The 19,205-nt window shown below is 41.4% G+C and overlaps 1 protein-coding gene across 2 annotated transcripts in view; it reads left to right on the plus strand.

Moving 5' to 3' along the window:
- Positions 1 to 19,205, plus strand: part of anxa3a (annexin A3a) — a 98,362-nt gene that overhangs the window by 57,892 nt on the left and 21,265 nt on the right. For both annotated transcript variants that reach the window (XM_041198478.1, XM_041198486.1), the window contains 5 exons: positions 1,079 to 1,158; positions 1,837 to 1,896; positions 3,553 to 3,646; positions 3,732 to 3,827; positions 9,839 to 9,897. In XM_041198478.1, the coding sequence (XP_041054412.1) occupies positions 1,079 to 1,158; positions 1,837 to 1,896; positions 3,553 to 3,646; positions 3,732 to 3,827; positions 9,839 to 9,897 (389 nt within the window). The remainder of the gene's footprint in view (positions 1 to 1,078; positions 1,159 to 1,836; positions 1,897 to 3,552; positions 3,647 to 3,731; positions 3,828 to 9,838; positions 9,898 to 19,205) is intronic.

Genomic DNA, 19,205 nt, shown 5'->3' on the forward strand with positions numbered 1-19,205 from the left:
AAGGGCAGTTCAAACGTTCAAGGCAGGCATGAAAAGGCTAACTGGTGATTCCTTGGCAACAAAGCTAGCATGCTTTCTTTTTCATTACATGGCTACCCCTCACACAACAACAGGTGTCACACTTGCGGAGTTATTGTTCAAACGCCCTCTCAGGATGAGATTGCGCTTAATGGAGAAATTAGAGGGGAAGGTGGGGAAAGAGTCAGGGAAGCCAGAAAACCAGACACGACTGGCATAGTCCTGATAGAAACTTTACTGTGGGAGAGCCGGTATACGTGAAAAACTTCGGGGTGGGACCATAGTGGTTAGTGGTTACCAAATGAAATAAGTGAGGATACAGAACTGCAAGTTCCCAAGCTGATGTTCAGGTAGCTCCGAAAAGGAGGTCCCTGACAAAGAATCTGAAGTTGTAGAGCTGCGATGTACCATACATACCAGGAAGCTACCTGAAAGACTGAACTTATAAATTCCTCACCCAGTGTAAATATTATGTTGTGTTGAAAAATATGCACTTGTGAATATATGTATAACTGAGCTAAAGATCGAGGAATGTAGTAATTATGGTTTTCTTTAGTGTGTAATGTACCTTTAAGAATAATACTTGTTAAGGAAGATCACATGATCTATAGTAACCAATAGGACAGTAGCATGGGCTACCTCAGCAATCAGTGTGGAGATGGAGTTAGAGTTGAAAGCATACATGTAGTTGCTGCTGAGTATATTGTAAATAATGTTTCCACCCAAGAAGTGTCTGCAGATCGACTTTATTATTAATAGTACAACTCGGCCAATCTACAACATTAATCTAGTTACGGTAATTATTAATGTTTAAAGGGTAAGCAACTTCACATCAATTAGATATGCTATTTTAATTCTCTTTAGTTTGTTGTTCTCCTTAATTGATTTGAAGTTTTTATTTTAAAATAATTCAATTGTATTGTGATTTAGTGATCTCATAATTTCTGGGTGTACTAGCCCTATCATTAGTACCTAAGCTTAATTTAAAGTACATTATTTTTTTCTGTAATTATTAGGAGCAAAATATTCACATTTTTCTTCATAATTATTTTCTTTCTAGAATTTAAAGGGGACTTGGCAAAGGATATTGCTGCAGAAACATCTGGGGATTTTAGAAGGGCTTTACTCATTTTGCTAGAGGTATCTCATCAAATAATTCTTTCTATACATTTAAATTCATCTTGAATCGTTATCCCAGGCATTGAATGTCTTTTTCCTTTTGAATATGTCATATGCACCTCATCAAAAATGGACAATCTGCTCGTGCAACATGGATGACTTGGGAACAAATGAGATATTTATGTATAACACTTTAGCTTATCCTCAGGATGTTCAAAGTACTTTACAAATTTGGATTACTTTGAAGTGCATTCACTGTTATGTCAACTTGAGGGTATTGCGCAGTCATACTTTGTTATTTTAAAGGCTGAGCATGCTAACCCAGTTTTTAATAGCATGATATTGTACTGTGCCATGGGCTAGGAAACCTATGGTCAAAAACCCACACTTGCTTCAATACTTTGGGTTTTCTAGATAATTAATTGCTAATGTAAAAATCCTAGAAATCTATCAGCATCTAAAAAAAATGCAGGTTAATTTTTTGGTGTTAGTAGCCTGATCAGAATTGAAAGAGAACGAAGCATTTTACAGGACTGAGCGACAGAATAAGAGAATTAAATGCTTGCATTAAGATAGCATGAAGAGGAACTTGGTATGAGTCTATTAAGCATTGAAATGTGACCAGCACTAATTGTAATATCTAGCCCTAAGTGTCATGCACATGTTCTGTGAACTTTTAATTATTTTGTTTATTACTAGGCAAGGAGGGATGAAAACTGTCAGGTTGTGGATGAAAGGCTTTTTAGAAGCGATGCCCAGGTATGTTTTTTAATTAAGCCTGATATGGTGATGGGTAATTATTATTGAATATGCTGCCAAAGTACTCCCTGGAGCCATAATTACTAAGCTGTGTTGGCACATTCTCCAAAAGGAATGCACAGGCAATGGAGCTTCTAGCAGTCAGTCAGCCATCGGCTGGGATTTTCTGGCCCCACCGCGGGTGGGATCCACTGTGGGTGAGGCGGCGCCCCAGCCAAAAGTCCATTGACTTGCGACGGAACTGGACAATCGCGGTGATGGGTGGGTGTGGAAAATCGCACCCTTGTGGTTGGAGCCATGCTATACCTCTACAACACACAAACTGAACTTTTTTGCACATTGCAAATATTTTTTGCTGTATACAATATTGCAGTTAAAAGATCAGACCATGGAAATTTAGCACTTAAGTTAACAGTTGAACAAAAACAAATGTTATTCCTTTATTTAAACTGAGATTGGAATTGGGAAGTTTTGTGATTATATCAAATAATTAATTAGATATAGAGGCAGCTTTTATAAAATCCTGATTTGTAATTTGGTCATAAACTGGATCAAAAACCATTGACCACAGCCTTCAAAGAAATTGTAATGAAATTGATATTAGTTTCTATAATGCACCTATATCTAAGACCAAGAAATTTACCCAGGATTATTTTATGAAAAGCAGACCAGCTCCTATTTCTCCATGGAACTGATTTTTATAATTTAATTTCAACTTATATCTTTAAGTTCAGTTAATATTGAAATTTTAGAGTTCAAAAACAGTCCTTTTTAAAAATCCAAATGTTGATTTGAAATCATCCTTTAATTATATCCCTCTCTCATTATGCTAATTGCTAAGTTCCATAATATATGAAGACATTTGGTGTTATACTTATCAATCTTCCAGGAATGCATAAATTTTCTCACTTAAGAAGTATAATCTCGGCACCTGGTATGGAATTTAGAAACAGAGGGTGTGTGTTTTGTACTTTTATGATATGATGATGATGACGCCAACAGCAGGGAATGCCCATGTCAATTAGCTCCTCAAACTGTTAATCATTCTCCTCAGCTAATCATTCTTGATTTATCAAAGCTAATATGTACTTCTTTTTTCCAAATAAGGGGACATGTCAGTATAATGCACAAACTGAATTAAGATAGGTGATATCTTCAGCTAGCAGACAGCAGTATTGTAAAAGCAATCACACAAAATCTAAAATAGACAAGCTCTGCCTCAGCCTTGTTCTCCTGGTCAGTTTCACATCTCTGCAACCACCTCAATTTGCTTGCCTTGTGTTTTGCTCACAAATAATATTGTATAGATATTTGATGATTTTTCTCTCTGTAATTAATAGCAATGCAATTTCATTCTCAGAAATTATATCCTTCAAACCCATTTCTTCCCACCATTTAATTAACAAGTTATTAATTATATAAATAAAATATGCAATGTCAGTTTTCATCAGAAGACAAATTTATCCTTGGAGCTCAATCCAAATAAAACTTTTGCTGTTCCCTTGATGATAAATATGAAATGACAAAAAACCATGCATTTCAGGAAGGCTGCTGTTTCCAACATACACAATTTCCACATAGGGGTTGGACTCTTACCCACATTAGTAGCTACTGCAACTGAGGTTGTTTATGTAACTGTTCTATTTTTTCCTTTAGGCTCTTTACAAGGCTGGTGAGAAGAGACTAGGGACAGACGAAGCTAAATTTATAGAAGTCCTGTGCTTAAGGAGCCCTGCTCAGTTACAAATAAGTGAGACAATTGTTTGAAACTGTTTTTTATTTCCCTTCAAAATTTGAACAGAAAGAATGAATGTATTAGCATTTTTTTTTGTTAGCATTTGAAGAGTACAAAGCAGTTACCAACAGAAGCATAGAAGACAGCATTAAAAGCGAAATGTCTGGGGATCTGAAGAATTTGATGTTGACAATGGGTAAGTGGAATGGCATATTTAATCATTTGAATGTTAGGTGGTGGTGTGTCAGAATTCACTTGGAGTCCCAGCTGTAGCAATATGCACTTTTTACGTGCATGTTGTAATCTGGAGCTATGGATAGTGATGGTAGAGGCTCCAATATTCTTTCCATCACATGGCTGACCAGGGATCTCTCCCTCTCTTACTGCCTGCCATTGGATTGTGTTGGAAAAAATTACAGTTTTATAAACAATTTGTTTTTAAAGGCACCTTTCTTAAATTAAATGAATTGTGGTTATGTGTTTCTCATTCGCTTTCCCCTCTGATTTTCTTATTTTCCTACTCCTAAAGATGAAGCTGCCTCTTTGAAAGCTTTTCATCGTTACAGCTGCTATGTAAATGCCAATCATTGTTGTTGTTGCTTGGTTGTACCACCTTACTTAAGTGTCTATGTTTCATTTCTAAGCCTGGTAGTGAGTAATGGTGAGTGTTTGACCATATGGCTGATCCAATTTAGTATTTATTGAGTATCACCAGATACTTCAAATGGATTGATGGATAGTGATCAGAAGCTCACAGGATCATTTTTTTTTCCTCTTTAAAGCCGGGAACTCTGCAGACAACATGTTTTGCCAGAGCTGCCCCTGGTTGAGAAACCTTCAGTGTAGCTCAGTGCCACAACATGCTGTGCATTTTTCACAGATCCGGAATGGGGCAAAAGGGCAGGAGTAATTTTCAAAGATTAAACTAAAGATGATTTGATTCAATTAAAGCAAAATACTGTGGATGCTGGAAATCTGAAATAAAAACAGAAAGTGCTGGAAATGCTCAGCAGCTCTGGCAGTATCAATGGAGAGAGAAACAGATGTGTAATGAGGTAGGATTAATAAGAGATCTCATAGTTAAGGATTCTCTAGGGGGTTGCGATTACAACACAATAGAATTTGAAATTCGGTTTGAGGGCAAGCAACTCGGATCTCAAACCGGTGCCCTCAACTTAAATAAGGGCAATTACAGAGGTATGAAGAAAGAGTTGTCTAAAACAGGCTGGGAAAATAGACTAAGTGGAAGGTCAATGAATGAGTAGTGGCAGACATTTAAACAGATATTTCATAACATTCAACAAAAATTTATACCAGTCAAAAAGAAGGACTCGATGAGAAGGATGAACCACCTATGGTTAACAAACATGGTCAAGGAGAGTATCCAATCAAAAACTAAGGCATACAAAGCTCTGAAAACTAGTGGTAGGCCAGAGGATTGGGAATTGTTTAGGAACCAGCAGCGGATGACTAGAAAGCTAGCAAAGGGAGAGAAAATTGATTATGAAAGTAAATTGGCAAGATATATAAAAACAAACAGCAACAGCTTCTACAGTTATATAAAAAGAGAGTAGTTAAAATGAGCGTGAGACCCTTGGAGGTTGAAACTTGAGAATTGATAAAGGGGAACAGGGAAATGTCAGATAATTTAAATCAATATTTTGCATCAGTCTTCAAGGTGGAGGACACTATAAACATTCCAAAGCACGGAGCTAATGGGAGGAAAGATCTTGTAAAAGTCTCTACCATGAGGGGCCAAGTATTTGACAAATTAATGGGACTAAAGGCAGACAAGTCGCCAGGACCTGATGGCCTGCATCCAAGGGTTTTAAAGGAAGTGGTTGCCGAGACAGTGGAGGTATTGGTCAAAATATTCCAAAACTCACTGGATTCCGGGAGGGTCCCAGCGGATTGGAAAAATGCTAATGTGATGCCCCTGTTCAAGAAACTGGGCTAATTAGTAAGTTTGCAGATGACACTAAGGTTGGAGGAGTCACAGATAGTGACGAAGATTGTCAAAGGATACAACGGGATATAAATAGATTAAGACTTGGGCGAGAAATGGCGGATGGAGTTTAATCCGGACAAATGCGAGGTAATGCATTTTGGAAGGTCTAATACGGGCAGGAATTATACAGTAAATGGCAGAACCCTTAAGTGAATCAACGGGCAGAGGGATCTGGATATACAGGTCCACAGGTCACTGAAAGTGGCAACACAGGTGGATAAGGTTGTCAGGAAGGCATATGGCATGCTTGCCTTCATTGGCAGGAGTATTGAGTATAAAAGTTATGAAGTCATGCTGCAGCTGTATAGAACCTTGGTTAGGCCATACTTGGAATATTGCATGCAATTCTGGTTGCCACATTACCAGAAGGATATGGAGGCTTTGGAGAAGGTGCAGAGGAGGTTTACCAGGATGCTGCCTGGTCTGGAGGTTATTAGCTATGAGGAGAGGTTGGAGAAACTCAGATTGTTCTCACTAGAGCGACAGAGATTGAGGGGCGACTTGATAGAAGTTTACAAAATAATGAGTGGCATAGACAGAGTAGATAGTCAGAAGCTTTTTCCCAGGGTGGAAGAGTCAATTACTAGGGGACATAGATTTAAGGTGAGAGGAGAAAACTATAGAGATGTGTGGGGCAAGTTTTTTTTACGCAGAGGGTAGTGAGTGTCTGGAATTCGCTGCCAGAGGAGGTGGTGGAAGCAGGTATGATAGTGGTGTTTAAGAAGTGGTGTCAAATACATGATTAGGATGGGAATAGAGGGATACGGACCCCAGAAGTGCAAAATGTTTTAGTTGATGGGCAATATGATCAGCACAGGCTTGGAGGGCCAAAGGGCCTGTTTCTGTGCTGTTCTTTGTTCTATTAAGGTAGGGAGACAAAAAGCAGGAAACTATAGGCCAGTCAGCCTAAAACCTATCATTGGGGAAATACTAAAGGCCATTATTAAGTAAGAAATAGGACATTTGGAAAAGCTTAACACAATCAAACAAAGTCAGCATGGTTTTGTGAAGGGGAAATCATGTTTGACAAATTTGCTAGAGCTCTTTGAGGATATAACAAGTAGAGTTGATAAAGGGGAACCGGTAGATATAATGTATTTGGATTTCCAGAAGGCATTCGATAAGGTGCCACATAAAATGTTATTGCGCAAGATAAGAGCTCACGGTATTGGGGGTTATATATTATGGATTGAGGATTGGTTGACACACAGAAGACAGAGAGTCAGGATTAATGGGTCTTTTTCAGGTTGGAAAAACATAACTAGTGGAGTGCCACAAGGATCAGTCCTAGGGCCTCAATTATTAACCATCTATATTAATGACTTAGAGGAAGGGGCAGAGTGTAATGTATCCAGATTTACTGACGATACAAAAATAGGTGGGAGGGCATGTTGTGATGAGGACTTAAGGAATCTGCAAGGGGATATAGATAGGTTGAATGAGTGGGCAAAAGCTTGGCAGATGGGGTTTAATGTAGGAAAGGGTAAGGTCACGCACTTTGGTAGGAAGAATCAAAAGGCAGACTATTATTTAAATGGAGAGAGACTCCAAAAATGTGCAGCACAGAGGGATCTGGGTGTTCTTGTACATGAAACACAAAACAGGTGCAGCAAGTAATTAAGAAGGCAAATGGAATTTTGGCCTGTACTGCTAGGGGGTTGGAGTTTAAAAATAAGGAAGTCTTGTTACAATTGCACAGAGTGTTAGTGAGCACCTGGAGTGCTGTGTACAGTTTTGGTTCCTGTATTTAAAAAAGGATATACTGGTTCAAAAGAGATTCACTAGGCTGATTCCTGGAATTAAGGGGTTGCCTTATCAAGAACGGCTAAACAGGTTAGGCCTTTATTCATTGGAGTTTAGAAGAATGAGGGGTGATCTTATTGAAATGTAGAAGATTCTGAGGGGGCTTGACAGTGTAGATGTTGAGAAGATGTTTCGACCAGTGGGGGAATCTCGAACTAGGGGATATAGTTACAGAATAAGGGGACACGGATTTAAAACTGAGATGTGAAGGACTTACTTCTCTCAGAGGATAGTAAACGTCTGGAATTCTCTACCCCGGAGAGTTGTGGAGGCTAGATCACTGAAAGTATTTAAATAAGAGGTAGATAGATTTTTGAAATATTGAGGAGTTAAGGGCAATGAGAAGCAGGCATGAAAGAGGAGTTGAGGGTTGGGGCAGATTGAATGGTGGGTCAGGCTTGAGGGGCCAAATGGCCTACTCCTGCTCCTATTTCTTCTGTTCTTAACATTTCGAGTTGAATATGACTCTTCTTCAGAACTGAAGGATGTTAGAAATATGATGAGTTTTATGCCATTGAAAGGAGGGAGGAGGAGGAAGAACAAAAGGGAAAGTCTGGGATAGGGTGGAGGATGGCACAGATTAGATGACAAATACGTCATGGAACAAAAGACAAAGCGAGTGGTATTAGTTGTAGTAAAGAGGCATAGTATTTGTCCATTGTGTGTAATGAATAATGAACAGCTAATTTAATTCATTGTGGTACAGTAGTTTAATATTTTTGTATGAAACTAAGTCTATCTGATGAACTTAAAAGCTGCAGTACAGGATTTATGTGTTCATGATAAATATAGTAATTTTTTAAAGGGACAAAAGGAAAAGTAGGACCCAAAATTGTGGTAGTCGGAGAATATGTGGAAAGGTTCAGTTCCCCACCTGGGACTTGGAACTGCAAATGGAACTTGGTTCTGCTGGAGTAGTTCCAACCCTGTCCTCACCAATAAATTCCTGTTGGGGGATGAGGTTGTGCATGGCAGGGTAGACATATAAACATATGATTGATTCAGCAAACCTGAATCAGACAGTCATGTTGCAACTAAGTATGATGACTTGCAATGCTCTGACCCAGCAACAAAAAATTTTCCAGAAAGGGTACAAAAACAGATTTTTAAAAGAGTCAATTTAGTAGAGGTAATAGTTTTACCATTTTATCCCCAAAAATGATTAAAATGAGTTCCAGGAGACCACAGTGACCAAGATGCACATCTCTTGTTTAGCCAATCCACACTCACTGCATGATCTGGCAGTTTGTTTCCCAGGGATCAATTATCTTCTGTGAAGACCTACTGAAAGCTTCCTGTCTGTACATCAATTTGTTGTCTCCACTGGCGTTCCTAGACTACAATCAAGAATTCTACCCAATACTGCCCAATTCATGATATGGAACAGCTGGCAGCTAAGACGTGTGTGACTTTCATTGAGGTTCTTAGGAATGCTCCAGAGTCTGTCCGTGCTGATCCTGGAGGGAATGAATTACGTAGCATTGCATTGAACGTAAAGCACAGAAGCAAGCAATTCAGCTCAGCTGGACAATGCCAGGGTTATAATGCCAGGGTTTATGCTCTACATGAGCCTCCTCCCACCCTATTTAATCTAACTTTAATATCATACCTTTCCATTCTTTCTCCCTCATGTGCTTAATTAGCTTTCCTTTGCATGCATCTATGTTATTCACCTCAATTACTTCTTATGGTAGCGAGTTCCAAATTCTAACCACTCTCCATAAGTTTCTCTTGAATTCTCTATCGGATTTATTAGTGACTAACTTCTATTTATACCCCTAGTTTTGGATTTATATACAAGTGGAATATTTTGTCTATGAATATGCCTATTAAACTCTTCCATAATTTTAAATACCTCTATTAGGTCTCCTCTCAGCCTTTTCTTTTCTAGAGAAAAGAGTCCCATTCTGTTAAATCTTTCCTGAAGGTTATAACTTCTTTTATTTTGTCAATTCTTTTATTTAGTCTTCAGTGTCCTCTTCCTTCTGAGTGGCATGACACCACTCAGTACCATTCATACGGCTGTTGACGTGTTCATGTTTTGTACCTTCTTGCAGGTACAGGCAATGTGCTTCAACTAAGATAACAATCCCATTCCAAGGGTTTAGGTCAGGGTTTGCATCTTTAATTATGGAGTGCTTCTACAAGCAGAGGTGGGAATCTGGAATCAATTTATTCTCTAGTTGTGCAGAAGCACATGTAAAAGGAAGTTTGGCTCTCTAGCAGAAGAGTTTGATTGTAGTTCTTGTATTTCCACCATAAGAACTAACATGCCTCATTGGTTTATTAGTTTTTGGCTGGGCTGGTAAATGGACCAGTGTATAGTGGGAAAAGGAGATCACTAAACAGGGTTTTGATATTATCTTAAATGATTGTTTTTATTTACTTTGTTTTAGTTAGTTGTTCGAAGTCTACACCTGCCTACTTTGCAGAAAGAATCCACCAAAGTGTTAAGGTATGTTGGAATTGTTATATCCTCTGTAATCTTAAGATTCCCTGCTGCCTGTATTCAAACTTGCATCAGGTTCACCCATCTCCCCTATGCCAGCTGACCTACATAGGCTTTTGATTAAGCTATTTTGATTTTGAAATTGTTATTTATGTTTTTAAATCCATCTAATTGACTCACCTGTCCCTTTCTCTGTAATCTTCTTCAGCCAGACAAACCTCTGAGGTATCTGCACTCATCTACATCTGTCCTGTTGGACATCCCTGATTTTAAACACTCTACCACTGATGGTCATGCCTTCAGCTGCCTTGGGACTAAGCACTGGAATACTCTCCTTGAATGTCTCCACCTCTCTACCTCGCTTCCCTCCTTTAACACACAACTTAAAACCAATCCTTTTGATCAAGCTTTTGGCTATCTAACAGAATATCTCCTTATGTGACTCGGTGCCAAATTTTGTCTTGTAAAGCTCCTGTGAAGCCCCTGGTGATGTTTTACTAGGTCAATGGTGCTATATGAACATATGTTGTCACTGGAATTGCAAAATGGGTTGAAGAAACCTTTTGTTCAGTTAGTTTACTCATCACTCCTGCATTGTTTTTGATTTGGATTTCTTTTAAGTACCCAGTATTCATGTTTGCTCATGCAGACATTTTAACGAAAACAAATAAAACAGATAAAATTTACAAATTTTGGGCTGAATTTTTTTAAGCTATTTAATATCTGCCACACGCTAATCTAAACATTTGAGAGAGCACTGAACAGGAAAATGTTTTCACACCTGCAGAATAAAGGTTAACATAGAAACATAGGCCTGAATTTTCCCGTCGGCGAGTTGGGTGGGAGCCCACTCGCTGACGGGAAAATGACGCGGGATGATGTCAGGAGGAACCCGCGATGTCATCCCGGTCCCTTTATATTTTTAGGAAGGCGGGCGGACAGCGAAATCAGCTGTCTGCCTGCTGACCTGTCAATGGCCAATTGAGGCCATTGACAGGCTAATCAAGATAATTAAAGACCTGCCTGTCAGCCTTAAGGTAGGACGGGCAGGCCACGAGCCCCAGCGGGCTTCTGATAAAGCATGAAACCTCATCCATTGGCGGGATGAGGTTTCATGTCCGTTTCTAAAAAGTCTAATAAAGTTTATGTCATTTTTATTAACATGTCCCATCAAGTGTGACATTGTCACATGAGGGAGACATGTTAATAATTTTTTAATTTTTCTATTTTTTGACTTTTCTTACCTGTCACTAATCTCCCTGAGACAGGACTTTGCCTCAGGGAGCAGTCTTTGACAGATGAAGCTTCCTGTCGGGCCGGCAGCTGGGCGGGCCTTAATTGGCCCGCTCACTCAACATGGAGGCGGGCCCCGTTTCGGAGGCGGGGGTCGGCTGTCCGCCTGCCATCTGAGGGCAAAATTCTGCCTATAGAAACTAGGAGCAGGAGTAGGCCATTCGGCCCTTCGAGCCTGCTCTGCCATTCATTATGATTATGACTGATCATCCAACTCAATAACCTGCTCCTGCTTTCTCCCCATACCCTTTGAGCCCTTTCACCCCAAGAGCTATATCTAACTCCTCCCTGAAAGCATACAATGTTTTGGTCTCAACTACTTTCTGTGGTAATGAATTCCACAGGCTCATCACTCTCTGGGTGAAGAAATTTCACCTCACCTCAGTCCGAAATGGTCTACCCCATATCCTTAGACTGTGACCTCTGGTTCTGGACTTCCCCACCATCGGGAACATCCTTCCTACATCTATCCTATCTAGTCTGTTAGAATTTTATAGGTTTCTATGAGATCCCCCCTCATTCTTCTGAACTCCAGCGAATATAATGTCAGTCCCGCCATCCCAGGAATCAGTTGGTTAAACCTTCGCTGCACTCCCTCTATAGCAAGCACATCCCTCCTCAGATAAGGAGACCAAAACTGCACACAATATGTGTGGTCTCACTAACAATTGCAGCAAAGCATCCCGTTTCCTGTACTTGGATCCTCTGGCTATGAAGGCCAACATACCATTTGCCTTCTTTACCGCCTGCTACTCCTGCATGCTTACCTTCAGTGACTGGTGTAAAAGGACACCCAGGTCTTGTTGCACATTCCCCTCTCTCAATTTATAGCCATTCAGATAATAATCTGCCTTCCTGTTTTTGCTACCAAAATGGATAACCTCACATTTATCCACATTATACTGCATCTGCCATGCATTTGCCCACTCACTCAGCTTGTCCAAATCACACTGAAGCATCTCTGCATCCTCCTCACAGCTCACCTTCTCACCCAGCTTTGTGTCATCTGCAAATTTGGAGATATTACATTTAATTCCCTCATCTAAATCATTAATATATATTGTGAATAACTGGGGTCCCAGCACCGATCCCTGTGGCACCCCATTAGTCACTGCCTGCCATTTGGAAAAAGACACGTTTATTCCTACTCTTTGTTTCCTGTCTGCCAACCAGTTTTCTATCCATCTCTATACACTACCCCCTATCCCATGCGCTTTAATTTTACACACCAATCTCTTATGTGGGACTTTGTCGAAAGCCTTCTGAAAGTCCAAATAAACCACATCCACTGGCTCCCCCTTATCAAATCTACTAGTTACATCCTCGAAAAATTCCAGTAGATTTGTCAAGCATGATTTCTCTTTCATAAATCCATGCTGACTCTGTCTGATTCTGCCACTGTTTTCCATGTGCTCAGCTATTAAATCTTTTATAATGGACTCTAGAATTTTCCCCACCACTGACGTCAGGCTGACTGGTCTATAATTCCCTGTTTTCTCTCTGCCTTCATTTTTAAATGGTGGGGTTACATTAGCTATCTTCCAATCTGTAGGAACTGTTTCAGAGTCTACAGAATCTCGGAAGATGACCACCAATACATCCACTATTTCTAGGGCCACTTCCATAAGTACTCTGGGATGTAGATTATCTGGCCCCAGGGATTTATTAGCCTTCAATCCCATCAATTTCCCCAACTCCATTTCCCTACTAATTCTGATTTATTTCAGTTCCTTCCTCTCACTAAACCCTGAATTCCCCAACATTTCAGCTTTGTTATTAGTGTCCTCCTTTGTGAAGACAGAACCAAAGTATGTGTTTAGTTGGTTAGCCATTTCTTTGTTCCCCATTATAAATTCCCCTGTTTCTGACTGTGAGGGATCTACATTTGTCTTCACCAATCTTTTTCTCTTCACATACCTGTAGAAACTTTTACAGTCAGTTTTTATGTTCCCTAGTTGCCTAAAAAGGCATAGCGGGAGAGGGGGATTAAATGATCAATTTCTAATGTGAACAAGTAACAGCATTCTTTTTTTTTTATCCTAACTTTCACTACTAATTAAAGCTGAGTAGCACTTTGACATCCTTGCAGAAGTGGCCACTGCCACCTGTCCTCCAAATGTAATGTTGATGCAGTTAGGGTGCTCCTCTGACATTAGGTCCCACTGGTCTTGTAGGTAGACAATTTCAAAGATTCACAACTTCCTGAGTGAAGATATTTCTCCTCATCTCAGTCCTAAATGATCGATCCCTTATCCTGAGGCTGTGCCCCTGTGGTTTAGACTCTCTAGCCAGGGGAAACAACCACTTAATGCCTACCCTTTCAAAGCCCATCAAATCTTTCGAGTCGGTATGACCCTTCAGAGCCATCTGGGGTCATATGGACTCGAAACGTTAACTCTGTTTCTCTCTCCACAGATGCTGCCAGACCGGCTGAGTTTTTCTAGCATTTTTTATTTTTATTCCAGATTTTCAGCATCTGCAACATTTTGCTCTTATCCCTTCAGAATCTTTTATGTTTCAATAAGATCACCTCTGATTCTTCTGAACTCTTGATAATATAGATCCAATTTACTCAGCCTGTCATCATAGGATAATCTCTCATCCCAGGAACCAGTCCAGTGAATCTTTGCTATACTGCTGCCAATGCAAGTATCATTCCTTAAATACGAGAGATGAAGACTGGGCAAACTGCTCTTAGTGTAATCTCGCAAAAGCCCAATATAATTGTAGCAACATGTCCTTATTTTATACTGCATTTCCCTTGCAATAAAGACCATCATGCCATTTACTTTCCTCATTGCTTGATGTATCTGTATGCTAACTTGCTGTGTTCCTTTTACAAGTACACCAAAATCTTCCTGAACGTCAAAATTTTGAAGTTCCATACCTTTTAAAAATATTCTGCTTTTCTATTCTTAAGACCATTGTGAAAACTCACATTTCTCCACATTATACTCCATCTGCCACTTTATTACCCATTCGCTTAACCTGTCTATGGGTGGAATATTACAGCCTCTCCCACCGGTGGGATCTTCTGGACCTGCCGAAGTCAATGGAATTTTGAACTGCTTGCCGTATTTTCTGGCCCTGCCACCGCCTCAACACGGCCATAAAATTCCACCCTATATCTCTTTGCAGCCTTTTTGTGTTATCCTCATAGCTTAAATTCCCACCTAGCTTTGTAGCATCTGCAAACTTGGATACTTTACTCTTTGGTCTCTTCGTCTATGTCATTAATGTATGTTGTAAATGGCTGAGATGCCAGCACTGATCCTTGCGGCAATCCGTTAGTTACAACCAATGAACTTTAAAATGCCCCATCTATCCCTACACTCTGCTCTCTGTCCATTAACCAATCCTCCAACTCCATGAATCTTTATCATTCTTACTCACCTTTTGTGTAGCAGCTTATTAAATATCTTTTGGATGTCCAGGTTTACTGCATCTACTGGCTCCCCTTTGTCTACCCTATTAGTTAAACCCTCAAAATACTTTAGTTTTTTTGATGATCTCGGTAACAGGTTTATTATTTTTTAAAATCTGAAAACCCAGAATGAAGTCATAAGGTTTACAGTTTAAACTTTAAAAATTACTGCACAAAAATCAAAGAACATGAACGCTGCTAACTACGCTTTATCTTAAGCAGCAAGTTACTATCTCTGCAGTAAAAGACATTACAAGTACAATGAACCCAGTTACTTATAATTTAAACTGAACTCCTTAAATTTGATTTCCTTCTACTCCTCCAATAAACTCAAGTCAAATACTTATCCAAATTGGAAGATTAACCGCTTGGTCTCAGTGTTGCTTTTAAGATTTGTATAAGGTTTGAAATTTCTTGGGTCTTCTGCCTACTTCCAACAAGGTTATCCCTGAATTTAATATTGCAACCAAAGAAACTTAGTGAAACAAAATGTCTTAAAAATCACACCAACTCATAAAGACCTCATTGCGGGCCAACATAAAAGCACCAATGATAAACCTGTGGTATGCCTAAGGTGCCTTTTGTTTATGCTTTCATGTGCTACATTTTGGTGCTGCCCCCTCACTGGGAGTGGCATCTGAGACACTGCTGTCCTGTTGGCCTCGATGACCTTGTCGGTCGTCCTCTAGCCCATGGAGCCTGTGCTGGCCCCGCCTGGGAGGGAGCTGCCAGTTCCACAGCTGGCATCTCCCCAGTGGTCGCAGCCTGACCGGATGCAACAAGTGGCGGAGGAGCTTCTGCCCTCATCCGGAGCGCCCTGACAGGATCCCGCAGAGACGCCAGGCACCTGCTATGCCGACGTGAGGTTGCTTCGGGCCTCCCTGCTCACCATAGATGGATGGGCACTGAGCTGGGAAACTTGCTGCCCAGACCATCTCCCACACTGGCACTGATCAGCTGAGGTCAATGCCAATGTGAGGGCTTACTGGTCTGAGTGCATCCCCAGGAAGCCCGGATGAGTCTCCTGGAGGAGCCTCTCCACGAGAGTCACCACTCTCTCCATGGAGGACGCGTGGCACTCGGACATGAGGCTTATTGCTTCAGTGATAGTCGGCGCAGACTCCTCCACCATGGACACCAAGCCAAGAATAGGCTCATGTATCTCCTCCAGATGCTCCCGCACACCCAGATGCATTTCCTGCGCTTGCTGCATTGTGGACGACTCCAGAGGCACATCATCAGGCTCCGACTGAGGATCTGTCTGGTCCCCTGCAGTCCTCCGCCTTGGGCACTCTCTGTCTCTGCCACCTCCTCAAGTGACTGTGAGGTGCCCTCACCGCTGTGCTCCAGGACACTCGCCAATGTTCTAATTCCCACCGAGGTGCTAGTATCTGCGCAGTTGCCTGCCTGGCAGAGATGGTGTGATGCTGGTGAGTCTGTGACTTCAGGCCCCTCAGGTGTGAGAGGGGGCCCCTGTGCTGCTCCTCCTCCTGGCCCTGCTCTGCTGATGCTGAAAGGAAGAACAAGGACATTGGATCAGTTAACGTGGAGACAATGTCAATGTGTATCCCTGTCCCCGGATCATTATGCACTCATGCTTCCATAAGCAATAGTCAAGCTATGTTGCAAACTTCAATCACTGAACGTTCAGCACTACCATGGCTGTTGGGAGAACAATGGTGACCTCACTGCTGGGCAAACATACCTGCCCGTGAAACCCTGACATCGGTGGACCTGGGCACATGGCACCTCTCCAAATCTAGAGCCTCCTGCTCAAAGCGGCTGAGAATCGCTATCAGGGCCAGCCCTCCGCCAGTCCTCACCTGCTCGGCGGCATTATGTGCATTCTTCTCCTGAAAAGGTGGGAAGAGCATTGATTAGTGCTAATTGTACCTGGATCCTTTCGTGGATGGCCTACCCCAACCAGAGTGGGACATTACAGTGCTCCAGTGTCTTCACACCACACTGCTGCTGAACACTCACACAAAGATGCCAGGCCTTCCCCCCCCCACCCACCCCCTTGGCCAAATGCTGCCTACATCACATTAAGCACCACACGGTCTAACCTTCCATAGCAAGGAGGCGCAAGCACGTGGAGCGCAGAGGGCAGCAGATTGATCAGTGCCACGCCACCTTGAAGCTCCCCTCCCAGCATGTCATCACCCTGACTTTGACATGCTCTGGAGTTCCAGCACTGCACCTAGGTGCAGCTCCTCCAGGTTGCCCCCAAAACAATCATGTGGATCACAGTGTACCAATGGCTGCTGGGGCAGAACCCATCTCTTCATCACCCTCTCAGGGTGACCTCAGTATGGGCAATATCTGCCGGCCCACCCAGTGAAAGACACATGCCGTCAATGATTCAATGCAGTCACTATACTCAGACTTCAGAGGGGTGGGGGGTGGGGGGGTCACCAGGGGAGAAAGCCTTCCTGCTGGGTTAAGTGACCATTGCCACCATGGTGCTCACCCTTCCTGAGCGCAACAGGTTGTTGAAGTGCTTGCGACACTGGACTCAGGTGCGCCACACCACGTCGCGGGAGCTCACCACCTCTGCCACTTCCTCCCAAGCACGTTTGGTCATGTGGGGGGGGCCTCCTCCTCCTATCCTGGGGTACCAGGAACTCCCGCCATGCTGCCACCTCCTCGAGAAGGGCAGCAAGGCAATCATCAGAAAAATGAGGGGCATAGTGCCCCATGCCCTACCCTCCTGTCTGGCCTGATCATCAGCAGCACTCTGGGGAGCCCTTCCATTGGCCATAATTCGCAGCCTTGGAAAGGCTGCAGCAACTTTTTAAAACAGATCGTCGGGTCATCACTGAACCCAGTGGTCATTGCAGACCTGCCACGGCCTGCCCACTCTGGCTGAGTTCAGGAGCCGCGATTCATGCTAGGCGGGCCTTAATTGGTCCGCCCGCGTAAAATGGTGGTGCACCCACTTCCGCTCCAACCCCCACCAGCCAGAAAATTCAGAGCTAGTTCTTAAAGGTTCCATCACCTCAAGATGAAATATTTTTTTCCCCCAAAGGACATGGCCATCACAATTTGTCAAACACAATTTCTATGTTCACTCTGTCTGATTGTACTATGATTTTCTAAGTGCACTTTTAAGACATCTTTAATAATAGATTCCAGCAAGCAAATAATTGCATTCCATTTTAAGTTTGAAAGCAACATACTTCAGTCCTAAAGAAGAACCTTGAACCTAAAAAAAGCCAATTACATAGATACGAGAGGAAAGCTGATGTCATACCTTAACTTGCTGTTTTCTTTCTCCCTACTTTCTTCAACAGCGGCATTACATTTGCTAACATCCAATCTTCTGGGACTGTTCTAGAATCTACGGAATTTGGAAAAATCGTAACCAGTGCTATCTCTGTGGCTATCTCATTTAGAAATCTAGGGTCTTGTAGCCCATCAGATCCTAGGAATTTGTTGGTGTTTAGTCCCTTAAGTTTATCCAATACTTTTTCTCTGCTGATGTTAATTATCTTAAGACACTCTTATCAGTCCCTTGGTTACCCTCTATTTTTGGTATGTAATTTGCGTGCTTAGCCATGAAAGCAGACACAAAATATTTCTTCAATATCTTTGTCATTTCATTTCCTATAATAAGTCATCCTATTTCTGCTTTTAATGGACCAATGTTTTCTTTAGCTACTCTTTTTTTATCTCCCTGTACAAGCTCTTACAATCCTTTTTTACATACTTGGCTAATTTACTTTCATGTTCTATTTGTTTCCCCTTTTTATCAACTTTTGGTCACCCATTGCTGGTTTCTAAAACATTTCCACCATTTTAAGTCTCTTCTTTTAATCTAATACTATCCTTAACTTCCCTAGTAAGCCAAGGATGGATATCTCTTGCTGAGTTGTTTTTTAATGAAATATATTTTTGGTGAACATTTCTTTAAATATTTCCGGCTAGTTTTTTTGCTGCTATACCTTTTAATCTCTTTATCCAAATCAACTTTAGCCAGCTTTTGTCGCATATCAATGTAATTGGCTTTGCTTAGGTTTAAGGTTCTTGTTTCGGACTGAAGTATGTTGCTTTCAAACTTAATATGGAATGCAATTATATTATGACCACTTTTCCCAGAGAATCTTTTATTATGAAATTATGAATTGATCCTGTCTCATTACACAACACTAGATCTAAAATAGCTTTATCTCTAGTTAGTTCCACAAGTATTGTAACAGGAAACCGTCATGAAAGCTTTCTGCAAACTCATCTCCCAGACTCCCTTTGCCAACTTGATTTGTCCAGTTTATATGAAAATTAAATTCCCCCACTATTATTACATTGCCTTTCTTACAAGCTCCAATTATTTCTTGCTTAATGGTCTGTCCAACAGTATAACTATTGCTCGGGTCCTATAAACTACACCCTTCAGCATCTGACCGTTGTTATTCCTAATCTCCACTCAAACTGATTCTACTTTGTGATCTTTAGAGCCAAGATCCTTTCTCGCTAGTCCTGATGTCACCCTTTACTATCAGGATTACTCCTCTTCCTTTTCCATTCTGTCCATCTGTTCACAGAATCATAAAATTGTTATGGTGCTGAAGAAGGCCATTTGGCCCATTGTGTCTGCACT

This window comes from Carcharodon carcharias, chromosome 1, assembly GCF_017639515.1.
Source record: "Carcharodon carcharias isolate sCarCar2 chromosome 1, sCarCar2.pri, whole genome shotgun sequence".
NCBI lineage: Eukaryota > Metazoa > Chordata > Chondrichthyes > Lamniformes > Lamnidae > Carcharodon > Carcharodon carcharias.